Genomic DNA, 21,512 nt, shown 5'->3' on the forward strand with positions numbered 1-21,512 from the left:
ATATATATATATATATATAGTGGTGGGTGGGTGTATAGTGGTGCATAAGTCCAGAGACAAAATCTCCTGCCACAGAAGTGAGTACTCTTGTCTTGCAAAGCACCTTGAGGAAGGGAAGGCTCTCGCAGGGGAGCCTCTGAAGCCCTTCTTCTTCTTCGCTTTGGAAGCGCTCTCGTCGTGGTAACCAAGTGCAGACAGGGCAAAAGGGAGCTCTCCCTCCTGGAGCCTGGCTCTGCTGCTGCCACGTGGGGACTTCCCAATCCCTTTTTATACCCCAAAAGAGGAGGCGGAGAGAGAGGGAGAGAGAGAGAGGCATGGGATCTTCCTGCCCTCCCTAGTTTCCCTGCTGCCCTGGTCCTTCTTCTTCTTAGGCGACCTTTTCATGTCAATTGGTTACTTTAACCTCCCGCCTTTCTCCTCCCAGGGGACCCAAGGCGGCCATGTAACCCCTTCCCCTCCTGTTCCAACTCAGCAAGGGCCATATTGAGGCCTTTGGGGCTGGAGAAAGTGTTGTGAATATTGTGTGCCTCCAAGTCCCTTCCCAGTTATGGGGACTCCCTATCATGGGGCTTTCTTGGCAAGGTTTGTTCAGAGGAGTTTGAAGGCAATGGCAAACCTCCTCTGAACAAATCTTGCAAAAAACAAACAAACAAAAAACCCCAAGATAGGCTCACCTGGCTTAGGGTCACCATGAGTTGGAAACAGCTTGAAGGCACAAAACAACAACATTGATAATAATAATAATTTAATTATATGCCACCTCTCCCACAGGATCGAGGTGGCTTACAATAACAGATAAAATACTGTACAATATAAAATGCAACATATACTAAAATACATTCCATCAATTCCCTCCCTTCTCCCTCAACTACTGCAATTGCATACAGCAATGGTTCCCAAACTAGTTCTCCAGGTTTTTGGACTTCAGATCCCAGAAGCCCCTGCCAGCTTGGTCAACAGTGAGGAATTCTGGGAACAGATGTCCAAAACATCTGGAGGACCCAAACTTTGGACATCACTGGCAGAGAGGATGCTGTTCAAATTTTAAAAAATAAAGGGCTCTTCCAGATTGGTCTAAAAAGATTGTCTAAAGAAAAACTCATAGGGTTGGAAGAGCTGGTGTGGTGTAGTAGTTTGAGTGTTGGACTCTGGGGACCAGGGTTCAATTCCTGACATTGCCATGAAACCCACTGGCTAATCTTGGGCAAGTCACACTCTCTCAGCCTCAGGGAAAGGCAATGGCAAACCTGTGGATAAAATCTCACCAAGAAAACCCTGTGGTAGGATTGACTTAGGGTTGCCATAAATCGGAAACAACTTGAAGGCACACAACAACAAGAGCAACAACAAAGTCCAGCACTGGAATAAATGTTATGGCCCACAGCTTTTCTTCCTGCCCTCCCTGTTTGCACCAACAAGGGTTGTGACGAAGGAAGGAATTTTTAATGGGAAGTCGAGGGATGAGGATAGGTTTGGCCTTGCCTCAGTCTCAGTATAGAATAAAGGAGGAAAACTTGGTTTGATAACGTCATGGGAGGCTGCCTCTACACTGCAGAATTAAAGCAGTTTGACACCACTTTAACAGCCAAGGCAGGGTGATCAGATGTCCTAACCAAAAGGGAGGCCATTGTAAGAAATGGAGGCTGTTACCAAATAAAAGATAAAAACATGCATCTAAATATAAATGCATTCTTCTTAATTATGCTTAGAATGGAGGACGTTTTGAAATTTCTCCTGGGGAGATGGTTTCAATGTAGGGTATGTCCTGGAAAAGGAGGACATCTGGTCACTCTGTGCCAAGGCTCTATACTACACCCTATACTCACTGGCATGTGTGTGTGTTTGTCCAGAGCTCCTGGTCTAATGGGGTTGTTGTTGTTGTGTGCCTTCAAGTCATTTCCAGCTTATGGTGACCCTATGGCAAAGTTATAATGGAGTTTTCTTGGCAAGATTTGTTCAGAGAAGGTTTGCCATTGCCTTTCTCTGAGGCTGAGAGTGTGTGACTTGGGTTTCATGGCTGAGCTGGGACTCTGTTTAATGGGCAGGGGGACAATATTCAGTATTGAAAGCATGGTGTAATGGTTTCAGTGCTGGACTATACTCCAAAGACCAGGGTTTGGTTCCCATCTCAGCTACGAAACCCACTGGGTGAATTTATTAGGCAGCAAAAAAAGTGGGACACAGAGGACTAATCAGAACTATCCTTACCAAATCAGGTCAGGTGGAAGGTATGGGTGGGCCACCCTGGCTCTGGGGTCACCAGGTAATGGAATAAAATTAAAATTAAAGTTGTATTAAACCAACCAAAGCCCAGCATCCTGTTTCTACAGTGGCCTACCTGTTACGCAGTGAGAGCCCCATGTAATAACATATTTCGTTCATGTTCCTCAGCAAGTGCCATACTGAGACACACCGCCTTTGGAAGTACCACCGGGACTAGTAACCACCATGATGAAAGAAGATACTGAAGTCAGGTATTCCATTAAATGTTATGGTACCACTTGTTGTTTGTTGTTAGCTGCCCTCAAGTAAACCTGACTCATAGCAACCCTGTGGATGAGGCACCTCCAAGTCCCCCATTCAATGATGTCACCAATATGCAGATGACACCCAACTATCTCTCCTTTCCATGTGATTCCAAGGAAGCTGTCTCTGGACTGAACCAATGTCTGCTGTCAGTAGTAGACTGGGTGAAGGCATACAAATTGAAACTTACTCCAGAGAAGACAGAGGTGGCAGATCAGGGAACAGGGGCCTTGCCTCTGTTGGATGGGGTTATACTTGCCCTGAAATCTGAGGCTCACAGCTTGGGTGTCCTCCTAGACTCCACTCTGAGCCTGGATGCCCAGGTCTCAGCAGTGGCTAGGAATGCATTTGCATAGCTAAAACTTGTGCTCCAGCTGTGCAGGTTAGTTGAGACGTCAGAGCTGGCTACAGTGACATGTGCCTTGATTACATCCCCTTTAGACTGCTGTAGCACACTCTACGTAGGGCTGACTTTGGAAACTGTTTGGAAATGGGTTCAGAAAACTGCAGCCAGAATGCTGACCAGGGTCAGTTATAGGGAGCATATAAATTCCTTATTAAAACAGCTTCAGTGGCTACCGATTTGGTTTCCGGGTACAATTCAAACTGCTGGTTATGACTATCAAGCCCTATATGGCTTAGATCCAGATTATTTAAATAATTGTATCTCCCCATATGAACCTGCCAGAACACTAGGATCTTCAGGGGAAGGCTTTCTCTTGGTCTCACCACCATCCCAGGCTCGCTTGGTGTGGACACGAGAGAGTGGCTTCTTGGTGGCTGCTCCCACCCTCTGGAACTCCCTTTCACGGGAGGCAAGGCTGGTCTCATCCCTGTTTGCTTTTCGTTAGCAAGCTAAGACGCTTTTATTTAAGCAGGCATTTGATATATAATATACCAGATTGGTTTTCATGGAGTACTGTGTGTGTGTTTCAGTCATGCTTTTAACATTTGTATATTTTTATGTAATTTCTACACTGATTTTAACTGTTTTAACTTTTTAATTTTTTTTTATATCCGTGAGCCACTTTGGGTCCCTTCAGAGAGAAAGGCAGTATACAAATCAAACAAAGAAACCAACACTGGCAGAGAAGAGAGAGCTCTATGGATCCAGATCAGGATAGTAAACATTCAGTGACAGTGGAGTGGGCCTGCTCTCGCCTTGTGTGTGGCTACTAGTGGAATCAGTCCAATCTTTTTTGGAAGACTGCAACTTATTACTGTGGCTTACTTCTCTGAGTCCAGCGAGTTATTATTCTTGCATTCAGACTGAATGCAAAAGAGCAGTTTTGGGCTTCTAACCTGGACCTTGGTTTTAAATTCGCTGGGCAACAGATATGTGAGATTGCTGAACTGCTCTTCAGTTGGTTTATTGTATGCCCATTCTCTGATCATTTTGTAAAGCATGCCTGGCTCCTATTTGTATCAGACATGTCAAAAATGCCTGATCCATTTTCAGATTTTAAAGCGGCAATAATCACAGTAAAATTGCTTGCTCTGCTGCTCGGTGACCCGTAAATGTCATTAACCCAGATCTGAAAAAGATGGAATTTTCAATCAAATAAATGATAGAGTCGTCCAAGAAAACAGTCCCAAGTCAGTCTTCATTCATTACTTTCTTTTTCCGTGTGGAGGAGGCTGTTGCTGTGCAAACAATCTATTCTGTTTAGTTTTTTGAAAACCAGGCAATTGTTGGTAAAACACAGAGCACCTGCACTTGAGGCTAATCTCCACCTCAACATATTATACCCATGCCTTTTATTCACCTTCTAGCTAGCTATTTGCATTGGAAAATAATAATGGACAGCTCTTGTGTATTTAATGGCTGCATGATATACTGTATAGAGGTTCAACAGCTAAACCTGTCGCTTTACCCTTGTATTAAGGAAAATGGCATCTATTGAATTTTTTCCTTCTAGGCTGCTGTTAAAAGACACAGTAACTTTTCTTGAGGAAAAAAAAGATCCACTTTAATGCAAAAGTAGATAGTTTGTTAAAAAACATATTTTTTAATCTGTAGTTAGGCAAGTAAAAACAAAAACATTTTTACTAAACTCATTTTTAAACAAAGTGCAGTGCAGTAGCCTCTGAATTCTAAACCTGGGGTGGGAAAAATGTGGCTCTCAGGACCAGTGTTGCCAACAAGCCTTGAAGATATTCCCAGGCATGTTTTACCAAAATCCCTGATATGCCCCAATATTACCTGGAATATTCAGTCAAAATCCCCAGAAAGTCCCCATAATGCTAATATGGCGGATCTTTTGCAAATAAACGTAAACACAATTGAATAAAAAATAATTGTAACTTATTTCAACTCTCAAAATTACCATTGCACCAAACAAGGAATCATTCAGTCCATCTAATACTTTTAAGATATTTCTTCTGGCATGAAGGGGGTCCAGGAAGCTTTGTGCCAAATAGAAATGTGTTAGGCTGAAACCACACTGCAGAAATAATCCAGTTTGACACCCTTTTAACTGTCCTGGCTCAGTGCTATGGAATCCTGGGAATTCTAGTTTTGTGAGACATTTAACCTTCTCTCAGCAAACTCTGGTGCGACAAGAAACTACAATTCCCAGGATATCATAGCACTGGGCCATGGCAGTTAAAGCAGTGTCAAATTGGTTCATTTTGGCATTGCAATTTGCAGATGCTGCCAGAGTGGCACCAAACTGCATGATTTCTACAATGCATTGCAGATGCACTCTTAAACTGCATCCATGCTACAGAAATAATCCAGCGTGAGTGACACCACTTTAACAGCCATGGCTTCATGTCATGGAATCCTGAGATTTCTAGTTTCTTGGGGTACCAGAGCTCCCTGACAGAGAAGGCTAAATGCCTCATAAAACTACAATTCCCAGGACACCTTAATCTGTGACAGCAAAACTAACAAAATAATATTTGACCCCTTCAAACATTTAAAGCTATTTCTTTTTGCATAAAATTTTGTGGGTACTGCTTTGAAGAGGCTACAAGCTACATATCCCAGGATCCCATAGCATGGAGCCATGACAGTTAAAACGGTATGAAACTGGATTGTCTCGGGAGTGAAGATGCAGCCTGAGTTGGGTCCAAGACACATTGCACAAATAATCCAGTTCAAGGCCACTTTAGCTGCCCTGGCTCAGTGCTAGGTGTGGCAACCCCATTGGCAAAACCATGGGGTCGCGACCCTCTCTCAGGATAGCAATGCTCATCAAGATTGAGATGTGACAGTTCTGCTGGCAAACCACAGGAATGTGACCCTCTCTCAAGATGACAATGCTTTATCCATAATCAGATAGATAAGTCCATGCTGACTTAGCTGGTCTTCACATCCTGCTTCCACTGCAAAAAGGGCACATAACCTAGCAAATGATTGTAAGGCAAACAACGGACTAATGTAAGCAAGATGACAATAAAAAGCCCAGCCAAAAACCTGGCTGAGGAGGCTTGTGAGGAGGCTTGTGAACCCCACTCTCGTCTCTGCATCTCCTTGCCGCGACAGCTAGGGAACCCTGGAAGTTGTAGTTTTGTGAGACATTGAGCCTTCTGTGAGAAAGAGCTCTGATGCCACAAAAAACTACAATTCCCAGGATTCCCTAGCACTGAGCCAGGGCAGTTAAAGAGGTTTCTAACTGGATTATTTCTGCAGTGTGTTTTGGACCTTAGTTATTAAAAATGCTCAAGGTCCAATCCATACTGCAGAAATAATCCAGTTTGAGACCACTTTAACTGCCCTGGCTCAGTGCTAGGGAATCCTGGGAATTGTAGTTTTGTGAGAAAGAGCTCTGGTGCCACAATAAACTACAGTTCCCATGCATCTGAGGAAGTACGTTTAAGTCTAGGCAGGCTCATGCTGCCAACTTCTTTCTTTCAGTGAGTCTCAAAGGTGCTACAAGATCTCTCTTATTATTATTATTATTATTTTCAAATGCACCTGAGGAAGTGAACATAAGTCTAGGAAAGCTCATGCTGCCAACTCCTTTCTTGCAGTGAGTCTCAAAGGTGCTACAACATCTCTCTATATCATCATCCCCATTATTATTATTATTATTATTATTATTATTATTATATCCAAATGCACCTGAGGAAGTGGACTTAAGTCTAGGGAAGCTCATGCTGCCCACTCCTTTCTTTCTGAATGGGAAGGTATAATTCCTCATAAATGGAAAGGATAACCCAACAGGAAAGTTTGATTCCCCAGAAATTTCCCATAATTTTTAATACCCGGAAATTACCTGGAATGACTTTTTATTACCTGGAAACTGGGGAATTCCCCAGAAATTGGCAACACTGCTCAGGACAGCCCCTGAGGTCACTCCTTTGCCGTCAAATGCCCTCTGGGTTTTGTGGGGGCATTTTGCCCCCTAGGCCATTTTAGGCCCACAAAGGGCCTTTTTAAAAATCAGACATAAAGGAAAAATGATTTCTGGGCACACCGTTTTGAAAAAAGGCATCTCCTGGGCCTAAAATGGTCAAGGCAGGGGCTCCAAAATATGGCAAAATGTTCTACACAGCACAATCCACATGTGGATTGACTCAGTCAAGGAAAACATGGTTGCCCTGAGTTTGCAAGACCAGAGCAGGATGGTAGATGACCAGTGCTCTTGAAGATCTTTCATTCATAAGGTCACCATAAGTAAAAGCCAGCTTGATGGCAAATAACAACAAGGCAGTCATGTGTGATGCCTACAGGACTAGCAGGCTCTTTATTTTTTTAAGGCAGACTTATGACAGTAATTTATTTACTAATTAGATTTATATCCCACCTTTCTCCCCCAATGGGAGATGAATTTCCATCCCTTCAGGTCATGGGTTAGAATGGTATGATTATCTATGTGTTATTGTACTGCAACTCCAAGAGTTCCTCACCATTAGCTATTCCAGGTAGGGCTGATAGGAGTGGCAGCAAACAGCATTGGAGAGGGCATAGGTTTCCAACCCCTGGTTTGGAGAAACTGTTGTTAGTGTTCTGTGCTTTCAAATTTTTCCAATTTATGGTGACCATAGTTGTTGTTGTGTGCCTTAAAGTCCTTTCCAATTTATGGAGACCCTAAGGTGAAGATATCATGGGGTTTTCTTGGCCAGATTTGTTCAGAGGTGCTTTGCCATTGCCTTCCCCTGAGGCTGAAAGTGTGTGACTTGGCCAGTCACCTGTGGATTTCCATGTCTGAGCAGAGATTAAAATCCAAGTCTCTAGGAGTCCTAGTCCAATACTAAAACCACTTCACTATTAAGTTACCCATGCATTAATCTGTACAACCCACAAATGTACTCCCTTGTTCTCAGGCATTGTGGTGTATTAACATATTGCTTCCTTAAATGTTGGTAGAAGTTGTTTGTTCGTGTTGTCTAAGAAGTATACAACTAAATACAGAGGGGAATGAGAGTATACATACTATTGCAGCTCATGGGTATGTATAGTCAACATACATTCTTCTCTTTTATTTTTTTAATTTATGTTTTCATTCTAAGAAGTTTACCGCACCGGGGATAAAACGTCCTCCGATGCGTTCTAACGTGCACGAGCGGGGCCGCGCACGGAGCGTGATGGGAACCCGATGGGGCCCAGAACACTAGTTTACCGCACAGGGAACGCCACCGCCGAGCGTTCCCATCGGGTTCCCATCAGGTTCCAGAGGGCACCTTTTCTGGGAACGGTTTCGAAACAGTTCTTGACTTGCTCTGTCTCTGTATGTACACTCAGCCTTCATATCCACAAATTCTTTGTCCATGGATTCAACCATTCATATCTTCAAAATATTTAAAAAATATATAAATTCTAAAATAGCAAATTGATTTTACCATTTTATATAATGGACACCATTTTACTATACCACTGTATTTGATAGAACTTGAGCATCCACAGATTTTGGTGTCCATGTGCATGTGTGTGTCCTGGGACCAAACCCCAGTGTATACCAATGGCACATTGTACTCCATTTCTTTGTTGGTTCTGTTTTTGCATGTTACGAACAAAGTTGTTGTTATGTGCTTTTGTCACAACATTTTCAATTTATGGTGACACTAAGGCAGGGGTTTCTTGGTGAGATTTGTTCATAGGAGGTTTGCCTTTGCTTTCCTCTGAGTCTGAGAGAATGTGATGGGCAAGATCACATGGTGAGTTTCCAAGGCCAAGCAGGGATTCGAATTCTTGTTTCCAGAGTCCCAATCCATTGCTCAAACCAATACACCACACTGGCTTGTTGTTATTAGCTGCTTTCAAGTCAATCTCAACTCCTAGCGACCCTGTGAATGAGATGTCTCCAAGCCCCCCTATCCTTTACCTCCCTGCTCAGGCCCATAATCTCTCTGACTGAGTCTATTCATCTGGCATGTGGCCTCCCTCTCTTACTTCTCGCTATCTTCCTCAGCATCATTGTCTTTTCTAATGAGTCACACCTTTTCATGATGTGGCCAAAGTACAGCAGCCTCAATTTAGTCATCTTCGCTTCCAGGGAGAGTTTTGACTTGATCTGTTCTAGGACCCATTTGTTTGTCTTAATAGCTGTCCATGGTATCCCCAGCACTCTTTTCTGGCACCACATCTCAGATGAATTAATTTTCTTCCTATCTGCTTTCTTTACTGTCCATCTCACACAGCTGTACATGCTAACAGGGAATATGATGGCTTGAACGATTCTAGTGTTCAGCTGTGTAGCTTTATGCTGTAGGATTTTATCTAGTTCTTTCATAGTTGCCCTTCCCTTTCCTAATTTGCTGATTTCTTGACCGCAGCCTCCATTTGGATCATGTTTGATCCAAGATATGAGAAATCTTAAGTATTTTGATTTCTTATCTAAGTTGAATTGATATAAATCCTCTGTGGTCATACAGGCAGGGACCTTTCTTTAGTAACACTCCAGGTAGCTGCCCAAGCTATGAAAGTTCGAAGGCCCTCTCCATTATGTCCTTCAATCAATAGGCCAAGACTTGTTTATTCCCATAGGCTTTTGAGAACTGATTTTTTTTAAAGAAAAGGTTTCTAGTAAAGTTCTTTATTATTTTTAGTTGTATTGTTTCAATTGTTTGTTATTATTTTAATTGATCATTTTAAATTGGTTTTAATGGCTTTTGATTTTATTTTAATGTTGACCTTTTTGTGTTCGAATTACTATGTTGTCTTTGTTTTAATTTGTAAGCTGGTTTTAATCCTGCTTTTGGGGGGGGGAAGGTGAAATATAAATAAAGTTAACAATAACTGTGCCAGTTAATATGTCTTTCAGTAGATATATGTGAGAAATACTTGGCTAATATACTATTGAGCCTCTGACAGGAGATTGGTGTGTAGAAATCAGCAGGGGAGGGATTTCACAGCATGATGCTAAATTTTGTCACTTGTTAATCTCTGCTCATCAGGCTGCTTTTAAAGACACAACTACCTCAGATGTTAATACTCCTATAAGGAAAACTTTCATGAAATTCGGAAATTAGGCATAGACCTTCCTTTCAAGAATACCTCTTTGTGAGAATGATTTTAGCTTTCAAAACTGATGTTCAGGTTGTGTGTATATATGTGGCTTCAAGTCCCCTATCAACTTATGGTGACCCCATTAATACTATAGGGTTTTCTTAGGCAATGAATACTGAGATGGGCCTTTCCCCCCTGCTCAGTTCCTTCCTCTAAAATACAACCTACAGCTGCTGGTATTCATTGGCAGTCCCATCCAAGTATTAGCAAGGCTAACCCTGGTTAGCATACAGGACCTGGTGTCTTTAGGACATTTAGGGGAGAGGGTGGTTGTTGTTGTCAACTGCCATCAATTAAGCCCTAACTCATGATGACCCTGTGAATGACACACCTTAAAGACTCCCTATCCTCAGCAGCTCTGCTCAGTTCTTGCTGTGCCATGTCCTCCTTGATTGTGTCTAACCATCTGTCTTTCTCTTTTCCTACTACCCACTGCTTTTCCAAGCAGCATCCTTTTTTCTAGTGAGTCATGCCTTCCCATGATGTGGCCAAAGTACAACAGCCTAAGTTTGGTCATTCTGGCTTCTAGGGAGAGTTTAGGCTTGATTTGTTCTAAGGCCCATTGGTTGGTCTTTCTATCTGTCCTTATTATCTGCAGAACTCTTCTCCAGCACCACATCTCAGATTAATTATTTTCTTCCAATAGCTTTCTTCACCATCCAGCTGTGATGGAAAATGTCATAGTAACCAAGCAGGTGTGACTTGTCATTCAATAGATAAGACACAACACCTGCTAAAATTCCCTCTTTTACACTCGTCTACATTACATTCCACTACTCTTCTACATTAAAGGAAGAGGAGTTGTCATGTTTGTAATCTGTCAACCCTAACTAATCTTAATATGTGGTATAAATATTCTATCATGTATGGATTGTAAATTTTATAGTGATTGATTGGTTGGTTATTTTTTTTTTACATATTGTACACTTTTTCCTGGTATGATTAATAACTATCTAGAAGACTCATTATATCTTAAGAAATGATGTAATTCTAACAAATCATTAAAAAAATAAGAGATATACTTTTGTGCACAAATATTTCAATGACAGAGTCTTAAGCTGCCATGCTCCAGGTTGTTGTTCATCCCTTTCTTCATTGTTGGAGCTTTTGCCTTTTTCTTTGTGAAATTGTGGTGGTCTGTCCATTAAGTGTAATTTCTCAAGTTCTCTACCTTTTAAAGCATATAGATAAGATGCAAGATAGTGAGAGATCTGTGCTGTATGAGATAGTGAGAGATCTTTATTGTGGAAAGGTGCCAATTCAGCCTTTCTTAAGAACTGTGAAAATTATAGCTCCCAGCTTCAGGAAGAAGTGGATTTATGTGGGAAACATGGAAAAGACCTGGATCAAGACAAACATCTAAAATGAATTGCACAGATGCACCATTACTTCCATATATGTGTCAAATGATATCATCATTTTGGGGTGCATAAGTCATCTAACTTCAAACACAATGCCTTTTAGTTGATAAATTCAACCATGAGTTATCAAATGATGTAGAGCAATGTTTCCCAAGGTGGTACAATTCAAAGACATAGCTGTGTTAGTCTAGAAAAATCTTTTAGTTAGTCCCAAATGTGCTGCAAGAATCTTTGCGTACAGTGTTTCCCAACTTATCTGATGGGCCAGGGGACTAGTTAATATTTTTTACTAATGTGCCAAGCATGGTTTCATATTTGTGTCCATTGGTTACTGTCGTTACTTTATTTTCTGGAAAATCACTAGGGATTGACAGCCAATGGCCGAGGGACCAGCACCAGTCCATGGACCATCACTTCAGCTATTGTTGTTGTTGTTGTTATTATTATTATTAACATTTATTTATAGACCATTGTAACAGCACTTTACATAGTAAGGGTCAAATAAAATAAGGAAATAAAAAGAATAAAAACTTGCCAAGTGGCGTACAATCTAAACAACATTACGTGACTAAAATATCTTTAAAATAATACTAACTAGTATACAGTAAAGACAAAGTAAGTAGCAGATTAACAAGCAGTAATTTGGAGTCTCTCCCTAAACAAGAGTGTCTTCAATTCGGCCTTAAAATTAGCCAAGGAGTAATACTAATATTAATACTGATGGAGAAGGTATTTGTGCTGATATTCTAGGAGTCTACTGCTTTTCTTGGTTTAGGATTAGGTGCTTTAAGGCGGCTCTTGGTATGAAAGAAGACCCACCTTTTTAAAATAAATAATAAATAGCAGAGCTGTACATTTAGTTCTTGCCTGGGGATTTAAAAAAAAACGTTTTTCTTTTAGGAGAACAGGCAAGAAGTTAATGATGCATTGGACTATTTCAGGAAGCCATGATTTCTTCAAGGTAATACATAGTTTCTTTAGGAACTAAATTAATTAATTAATTAAATTTGAAACTAAATGTCATGTGTCTCAGAGTAGAAAACAAGACAGGCATTCATAATGCTCAACAAAGTTAGGGCTTGTAATCCAGCAAAATCTGGGTGGTCACACATTTCCCAACCCCAGGACAGTGGCTGGTTTAAGATTGTGTACTCAATTAATGGTAAGAGAAAAGGTACTGGCAGTTCAGTCAGAGATATTTTATACTCAAATGGTTCTCAATCTTTGGTTGTCCAGATGTTTTGGATTTCACTCCCACAAGTACCAGCTAGCATGGCCAATGCTCAAGAATTCTGAGAGTTGAAGATCAAAATGTCTGGAGGACAAACATTGAGAATCACTGTCTACACATAGCAGCAGAATGAAATACAATGGCCCTCACAATTCGCGAGGATCCATTCAGGACCCCCCTGCCGCAAATGGCGACTTGCAAATATTCAAGTCCCATTGGAAATAATGGTGTGTGCCCCCAAGGCACACACCCACCATTTTATCCCACCCGACTTGTCCCTCCCGCGAAGAGCAAGACTACAGACTCCAAGTCCGCAAAAAGGGAGGAACAAGTGAAGCAGAATTCTGTAGTGGCAGAGTGGAAAGTACCCTTTCTCACTACATTTCTTAATGCTTTTCCATATAAAATATTCCCTACAAGGAAAAAAGAAACAAGATGAAGTTGTGTTCTAATTTAGTCTGCTTTTTCCTGTGCTAGTGTTTGTTTGCAAGCCTGGGTTTTTCGTAACATGAGGGATGATTCCAAATTGTCAGCCTCTAAGCAGGTGAGATGCAAGCTCTGAGTTGTCACAGACAACAGTTCACAAAGAACAATGCCCAGTAATTCAAGACTAAATCATGTTCACCTAATTACACCTTATTTTATTAGTCTGGAATTTATCACAATCTCCCTCATGCATAAATTACTTTAAAAATACAACTAGCTAATACTGTAGAAGCCAACATTGTAGTCTGCAGTTTGCCCCAGGCAAATGGCACCAGCCGCTGGACAGGCTTCACTTCAGGGGACTGTGAGTGATTAATTACCTTAACACTGTTCTTTAGTTTATACTGGCTGGAAAAATTGGGCATGTTTTTCTTAATTATCAAATAACATTGCATATGCATAGGGTAGTTTTGTCTTCATAGCATCCACATGAAGGGATGCTTGGTGCCATTTGGAAACTGGGACTAAATTTTAAAAATTCCCTGGTGCCGAGAGACACAAGATAACCATCTCTGCTCCTGCATATTTTTCCCCTCTAGTTTCCAGCTGCTGCCTTGGCTAGAAGATCTCTAGGTCACGCTGAACAACAGGTGAGCTGTGTTCTATCTTGTTGCATCAGAACACTTAAAGATACAGCACATCTCACTGGATGAGAACTCTTAACAATATGGGATAGGCCTCAATATCATGTCAAATTTATACATCTGATATTGAGGCTGACAGCACACGTATGCCTTGCTGGTGCTTGGCTCCATCTTATCAACAACTTCATGCTCACAGCTGTTTCTCTGGATACAATAATGTTAATAACAATAACAATAATAACAATAATATCCAGGTAGGATGGTAATTTGCAACAAAAGCTGACCAAATGAATTTCCTCCATTTGATTTGGAAGTGTCAGCCTCAATTAATACTGTCATCCAATTTTTATAGCTGCTTTTAAAATGTCCCAGTTTCTCTGTTCTCTTCCCACTTTCCCCCCTTGTCCTCAATTTACTTTAATATACAAACTGAGGTCCAAACCACACTGCAGAAATAATTTAGTTTGAGACTGCTTTAACTGTCCTGGTTCAGTGATAGGAAATGTTGGAATTGTAGTTTTTTGTGGCACCAGAGCTCTCTGATAGAGAATGCTCAGTGTCTGACAAAACTACAGTTCCCATAATTCCCTAGCATTGAGCCAGGGCAGTTAAAGCAGTCTCAAACTGGATTAAGTATGCAGTGTGTTTTGGATCTGAGTTCCAAGAGCAAACGTACTTTGGTCTCAGCATGGAAGAGGGACAGAATCCTGCCCTTCTCAGTGTGTGGGTGTGTGCTTTCAAGTTGCCTGTCATCTTAAAGTGACCCCCAAAATTTCATAGGATCTTCTTAGGTAAGAAATACTCAGAGGTGCTTTTGCCAGTTCCTTCCTCTGAAATATAGTCTACAGCGCTTGACATTCATTGTACATCCAAGTACTAACATCCAAGTACTAACCAGGACTGACCCTGCTTAGTTTCCAGGATTAGAAGGATCTGGTGCCTTTAGGGGATTTAGGCCCTTCACTTCCCAGTAGGCTGAGTCAAAAGTGAACTGTTGCAGCCTTTCCAAGTCTGTGTGTTCTTCCTCATTAATAACTCTTGCCACACTCTGATGTTGCTTGGCTACAGGTGTTCTAGTTTTCACTGGTGAAATGTTGGAGGGTATACAGATGGCTCAGGCTTCCTGAAGTCTGTGATAAAGACATGTAAGATAAAACATTACACTCTTATCTGAGCAAAAACACAGCCTTAGCTTCCCTTCTGGATGGGGAGGGTGAGAAGAAAACAAGACAATTAAAAGCTTTACAAGAACTGAAAGTACTCATCCTGATTTGAGCCATTTTTATTTTTGACCTTCTCAAGGTTGTCTTCCTTGAGAGCAAGATAAATCCCCTGAGCCAAAGAAAAGATGGACCTTGAAAAGTGAATTGCTCTCTTGCTGTGGTGCACTTTCCCTAAGACTTGTGTTGCAATTCAATAAAACCTGAAACAGGGCAGAAGAAACCCTGACAGCTTATGTCAAAATAAAATTACAGGGGAGCTGCTGTCTGCGTGCAGTAATCTTCCTCTTTTCCACATCAGTGGTTTTAAAAATGCTCAATCTCTCTTGCGGAGATCCTGCTGGTAGCATAATTCAAAAATGCAAATAGGAGACTGGAGGATTTTAAGAAGCGTCATGCTTAAACAAAAATCTTTTTAAGTTAAAGAGAGTTGACTTGAATTAGATATGACCGTTCACAATTGATTAATCAATAGCAAGCCGTTTCCTCCAGCCGCATGGTGGGAGTCTTGTCTAGGGACTGGGCAAACTCTTTCTGTCCATTTTCTAAGCTCTAAAATAGCCAAGAACTGGAATCAAGACCAAGACAGTTTTGGAGTATAAATGATACAGTATTTAACCTACAAGGGCAACTTGGAATAGGCTGATGGAGGCAGTAGGGTTTTTTTCACCACCTTTTGAGTCTTCAAAGTGGCTGGTTTGAATCAAAGCTTTGAAGTCAAAACAAACAACAGGTTTGATAAAATAAATGGCAATAGCCACAGGGGCAGAACATCTTTATTAGGACCAACAAAAAGGTCACAGAATGAATCCTGTTCAAGGTCACCTACCATCCAGGCTGGAGATAAATAAAAAAGGGAGTGGAGAGAGCCTTATTGGCTTGTCCTGGTTTAAAAAAGAAAAACACCTTCTGTTTGCTTCCAAGTCATCTTAAGGACAGGTAGAAATAGAGGCATTAAACCGAACTGTCTAATGAAGTGCTTTCCTGTGAATATGCAAGTTTGCTCATTTTCTTTGATCTTTTAGGTGATTCTAAAAGTTATTTAAAATATTAATCTCTTTTTCTCAGACAGTAAGCCTCAAACAGGTGGCTGATAATGTGAAATAGAAAATAAATGTATGATTCATTAAAAAAAAAGTGTTGTCATATGAAGGGTTGGAAGGAGGATGAGAAACATTCACTCCTCTGCCTTTAGAACAGCTGTGCTAACTGCAGGATCATGGGATTTGTAAGCCAGCACATTTGGAGCTCACCACATTGGCAAAGGATGGTTTAGATATTGCTGGTGATGCAACTGTTCCAACGAAACTGTAGAGGAGAATAGCTTCTCTTCTATGGACTGTACTGCATCCAGGGTTAGGTACCATCTGTTGATTTTGTCTGAGAAAGAGGTTAGAGACATTTCCTCAGCAGAGTAGCTGGACAGAGCATGCGATTTGTCTCTTTGCAGTGACTGAGATGGTAGAGTGTGTTGGGAGGCATTTTAGTTAAACCCTAGATGTTGCTGCATATTATCGGAAGACAACTTGACACCATTCATAGGAGTCTACAGTTTATTTAAAGCCAAGCATTGTGACAAAACAGTGTGCTAGGGGTGACAGTTCTTTTTATCATAGGGGAGTGTGCTGGAGATTGCATGTGACATGATCCTTGTGAAGGGAAGGCAGTAAGTAGGAAGTAATGAATATGATCACTACTGGATGACGACAGTGGTATCTGATCTTACTAAACAATTTAAGTGCACTCCTTTGCATGTTTTTGCAAGTAAGCTTGAATGTGTTCTTTGTGGTTTATTGCCAAGTGTGTGTGAATGCACACTGAATGGAGTTCAGTGCATTAATTCAGCACTACAGCTGGTTAAGCTAAGAACTAATACAGAACTCTCTCCCCACATCTCCTTTTTTTTTTTAAAATAAATAAATAAATGTTTTAGGGTTTTGCTCTGGTCTAACACAGCCAAGTGAGGACTAAGAGTGCTTAGTAGTCACATACAATTGAACTAGCTGATAGGAAAAGGAGGGGGGACTGGAACTGGCAGGCAAGGGCCAGTTAAAAAGAAGGGGTGTATCCAACAGTGCTTCAAGATTTCCCCAATTAGCTGGTGGATATAGTTAGCCCTCCACATCCAGAGAGGCTTTATCCAAAGATCCAAGCACCCACACCTGGAAATTACTTAAAAATATATAAATTCCAAAATGCTAATCTTGATTTTGCCATTATGTTCAAAGGACACCATTTTACTATGCCATTGTATATCATGGAACCTGAGTACCCACAGATTTAGGTATCCATAGGTGTGGTGGTCCTGGAACCAAATCCCAGCAGATAGCAAGGGCCTACTGTAGTTACATATATGGCTCTCTTTTTTTGGGGAAAATATTCTTTGAATAGGGTGGCACAGCCAGGAAAGAGCGCTTTCCTGATCATTACTTGCCTCACTTTAGATTTCAAAGTGTTAGAAAGACAAAGGTGTGTTCCCCTGGAAAATCAGCATGTAAAGGGATCTTGTAGCACCTTTGAGACTAACTGAAAGAAAGTTGGTAGCATGAGCTCAAATGCTTCTGAGGATGTAGGCTCAAATCTATGAAAGCTCATGTTACCACCTTCTTTCAGTTAGAGCCCATACAGACAGGACAAAATAAAGCTGCTTCAGGTCACTTTGGAGGTATGCTGTTTAAATGATGCATGTGTCCTAAGAGGCTGGAAGCCATGCCAAAGCCACGGCCCAGTCCTAAGGACTGGAGTGCAGTGTTGAGGCAGCTTCTAGCCTCTTGACACATGTGTCATTTAAACAGCATACCTCCAAAGTGACTTGAAGCAGCTTTATTTTGGCCTGTCTATACTGGCCTTTAGTCTCAAAGGGGCTACAAGATCCCTTTGCATTTCGATATGGACGTTAAGATGGTAAATCTTCTGAAGCTAGTCTTAAATATTCCTTTTCCAGTCATACTTAACATGGAATTTCCCATTTTCTCAATACTCATAGGATTACACTACTTCATCTTGTTGAGATTGATTTCCCATCATAGAAATTGTAAATTTTGACAACTGACAGAATCTCACTTTCCTTCCAGTATAAGATTGAACTGTCAACTGTTGAAATAGAGAAAGGACTTCTTTTATACCATTGTTATAAGATTAAGACTATCCCAGGCTCTGGGACTTCCGGGACAAAATCTGAAATGTAGTGATGTCACAAGAGGCAAGTGTTGGTGATGCTATAAGCTCTGATAATGTCATTAAGCAGGATATTTTAAGCATCAGCCATAGTTGCACAAAGTACACAAAACTGAAGAAAAGCACAAGACTAACAAATGAGAAAACTGTGCAAGGGTAGCAGTGTTGGCCATTTATAAAATCCAAACAAAAATCCATCAGTGATACCTTTATTGGCCAACCAAAATGGGCAAATGGTAAAACTTGTAGGTATGGTGATAAGGTGAGCAGTTCAGTTCTAACTATGGTTGCGGAAGAACATATGTAGGAGATGAAGGTTGGTGGCTGGAGGACTATAGGACCATGCTTGTGGCCCTGAGTCCTTGGAAGAGAAGACAGGATTTAAAGAAATAACACTGCAGGCAGGCAACAATTTATTTTAAAACTGGAACTGATGGTTTTAAAAGGCAATTTTAAAAAGTTGGTTTAAAAGGTCTGCTGCAGTTACTTTAAAAATTAGTCTTGAATTCTTCTTTTTGTGCGATTTCCCGGCATGCCTGTAAAAAATATTTGGAAGTGAGTATTAGTTTTGATGCATTAATGTCTTGGCCTGCAATTATTCTGAAGTCTTCTTACAATAATGTTCTCTAATGCTAATAATGTTTGAGAGTTGGGGGGGAGCTGCATAATCTGTTCTACAACTTTTACATACATCAACTTTGAAGAACGTGAGGAGAGCATTTCCTTACCCCAGGACCTGCCAAAAATATGACTGTTAACAGTACTGTTACCCGACAGATGGCTATCCAGCCTCTGTTTAAAGTCCTCCCAGAAAGGAGCCTCCACCACACTCCGAGGGAGTGTGTTCCACTGTTGAACAGCCTTTACAGCTGTTTGTGGAGAAGGATGTCCACCTGCTGTAGACAATTGCTAGTTATTGTTTGCACTCATAGTAGCACATTCGGGCAGACTGTTATTATTCCCACACATATGGAAGATAAAGACCATATACACAAATGTTCTGGACCGTAAACCCTGGAATAAGATAACAGGGAACTTTTTATACTTATACATTGCTTTTTGTTTTGTTTCAGTTAGGATGCGCAGGATTTCTCCCAGAAAGGAGAGAAAAGCCTATGCTTTCCTCAAAGCTGTATGTTTCTGCTTAATCTGAATTTTTCTATACTTCTGTTCCACCCCCCACCAAGTTCTGTCCCATTTTTGATAGCTCTTCTGGATCATCTTAAAAAGCTTCTTGATTTTTTAACCTTTGGGCTGATTTAAAATGAGATATGTTGCATCGGACCAAGGGCTTGTCTAATTTAATGTTCTGTCAACACAACAGCCAACCAGTTGCCCATGGGAAGCCCATCAACAGAACATGAGTGCAACTGCACCCTCCATCTTCCTTTCCACAGCGTATAGATGCAGACTGTCTCTCATAACAGAAGTGATAAATTAGCCACTCTTGTAGCTAAATGATGACTCTAACTTCTGTACGTTTATCAAATGCTCTTTTAAAGCTGCCAAGCTGGAAAGCCATCACTACATCTTGTGACTGTTCCTCGGTTTAATTATGGGCTGTATGAAAAAGTGCTTCTTTTTATCCCACCCAAATCTCCCATCATTCAATTTCAGTGGATGGCCCTGGGTTTTAGCATTGTGAAAGATTCATAACTACCATATATACTCAACTAAGTCAATTTCATGTATAAATTGAGGGCAGATTTTGGGGACAAAATTAGGGATTTTCATGTGACCCATGGAAAAGCTGAGGGTAAAACTCACGGGCATGGGGAAAAAAAAAGATTTAAAGGATGAAGCAAAGAAAAATGATGCCAAAAATGTACAAAAATCCACCAGGCATAGCTTTTTGCTCACACTAAAGGTGGGATGGATGAGATAGAGGAGCGGGGGGCAGTGCTTCAAAGACAGATTATATTTTTGCCTTTCACAGAGGATGGTTCCTTTTTTATATAAGAATTAAAGTACAGTACTTACATTGACCCATGGATAAGTTGACTGTTTTTGGGGGCCAATTTTTTGACTAAAATTTCTGGACTTATACATGAGTATATATAGGATGTAGTTCTGTCATGTCTCCTCTTACTCACCCCCCCCCCACCAGCTTCATAATTTTGTTTGCTCTTTTCTGTACCTTTGCCAGGTCTACAATATCCTCTATAGGTGCACTGAACATAACTCTTGCACAGTATTCCACATGTGGTCACACTGGATTTATGTAAGATTCTATTGGTGTGCTAACTTTTCTCAATTATATCAGTTTTTAGAACAGTAGCTACAAACTGCACTATTAAAAAAACTGGTCCCTAGACCTGCTGCAATTGCCCACTTCTAATACAGTGGTACCTCGGGATACGAAATACCCAGGTTACGAAATTTTCGGGATACGAAAAAATCCCATTGGAAATCATTGTTCCGGGTTACGAATGTTTTTTCGGGTTACGAAGAAAATTTTTGGTGCTTTTCGGCGCTTTTTCGCACGAAACGCGGCTTTTCCCCATTAGCGCCTATGGCAATTCGGCTTACGAAGGCTTTTCGGGTTACGAAAGCGGCCGCGGAACGAATTACTTTCGTAACCCGAGGCACCACTGTATCAGCATTTTGCACTTCCATTAAGCCATCTGTCTCAACCCCAAGATCTCTTTTGTGGTTAGTTGCTGCCAACTCACTTGTCAGTGTATGCGTGAAGTTGGTATATTTTGGTCTTAACATGCATACCTTTACATTTGTTTAAACTAAATTTTAATTTGAACTTTTAATGCACATTCTCTCATGTTGGAGAAATTCTTCTTGAGCACTTCTCAACATTTTTCTCTTCACCACTTAACAAACGAAGTGTCAGCAGCAAACGTGATCACCTCATTATTCACACTAATTCTTGATCTTTATCATGATACTCTGTACACCTCAAGCTGGCTAGATATACATTATGGGTGGGCAAAGTATAGCTCTAGGATTGCTCCTCAAGCTGCATTAATGGCTCTTGATGCCTCCAGCTTGCCCTTGCACTGGCCAAAAAGGGAAGGGGCGCATTACTTCTGAAGGTTTCAAGAACTGGCAATTGACATTTGAAATACATTTCAGTGGTCCCCTACACTGTTTAACTTAACAAATATCATTAAAAATAGAAGTTGGCTCATGGGCACTTTGGGTTTGTTTATTTTGCGTTGCTTTGTGACAGTCTATGCCACCACTACCCTAGGTCCAAGGGGCAGAAAATATCTTCCCCCAAGACAATCCTGGCTCCCTGGCCCTCAATTTTTTGTTTTTTTTTAATGTTTCTGCTTTCAAAAAGGGCAGAGGATTGACTTTTGGGCCTGCCATAGTTGCCCACCCTGATACAGTATATATGTTTTATTTTAAGAGTTCTGTCTGCAGTTCCACACATGTTTACCTATTGCTACAGCTTTTGCTCCTAAAGTGTGCTGGCAGGGAGCGTGTGTTAGGAAACTGACCATCTATACAATC

At 41.0% G+C, this 21,512-nt stretch overlaps 2 protein-coding genes across 12 annotated transcripts in view; one reads left to right on the forward strand and one right to left on the reverse strand.

The window, feature by feature from the left end:
* Positions 1-2,039: 2,039 nt before the first annotated feature.
* The window catches only part of NCKAP1L (NCK associated protein 1 like), a 134,269-nt gene continuing 114,796 nt past the window's right edge, over positions 2,040-21,512 (forward strand). The window contains exon 1 of the mRNA XM_042454311.1: positions 2,040-2,474. The gene's annotated coding sequence lies outside the window, so the exon portion shown is untranslated. The remainder of the gene's footprint in view (positions 2,475-21,512) is intronic.
* The window catches only part of LOC121923663 (gametocyte-specific factor 1-like), a 27,451-nt gene continuing 24,242 nt past the window's right edge, over positions 18,304-21,512 (reverse strand). For 10 of the 11 annotated variants that reach the window (XM_042454316.1, XM_042454312.1, XM_042454313.1 and 7 more), the window contains one exon: positions 18,304-18,577. In XM_042454316.1, coding sequence (XP_042310250.1) covers positions 18,481-18,577 — 97 coding nt within the window. In that variant the 3' untranslated portion in view covers positions 18,304-18,480. The remainder of the gene's footprint in view (positions 18,578-21,512) is intronic. The other variant, XM_042454314.1, reaches the window with a different exon arrangement.

Source organism: Sceloporus undulatus, chromosome 2 (genome assembly GCF_019175285.1).
Source record: "Sceloporus undulatus isolate JIND9_A2432 ecotype Alabama chromosome 2, SceUnd_v1.1, whole genome shotgun sequence".
NCBI lineage: Eukaryota > Metazoa > Chordata > Lepidosauria > Squamata > Phrynosomatidae > Sceloporus > Sceloporus undulatus.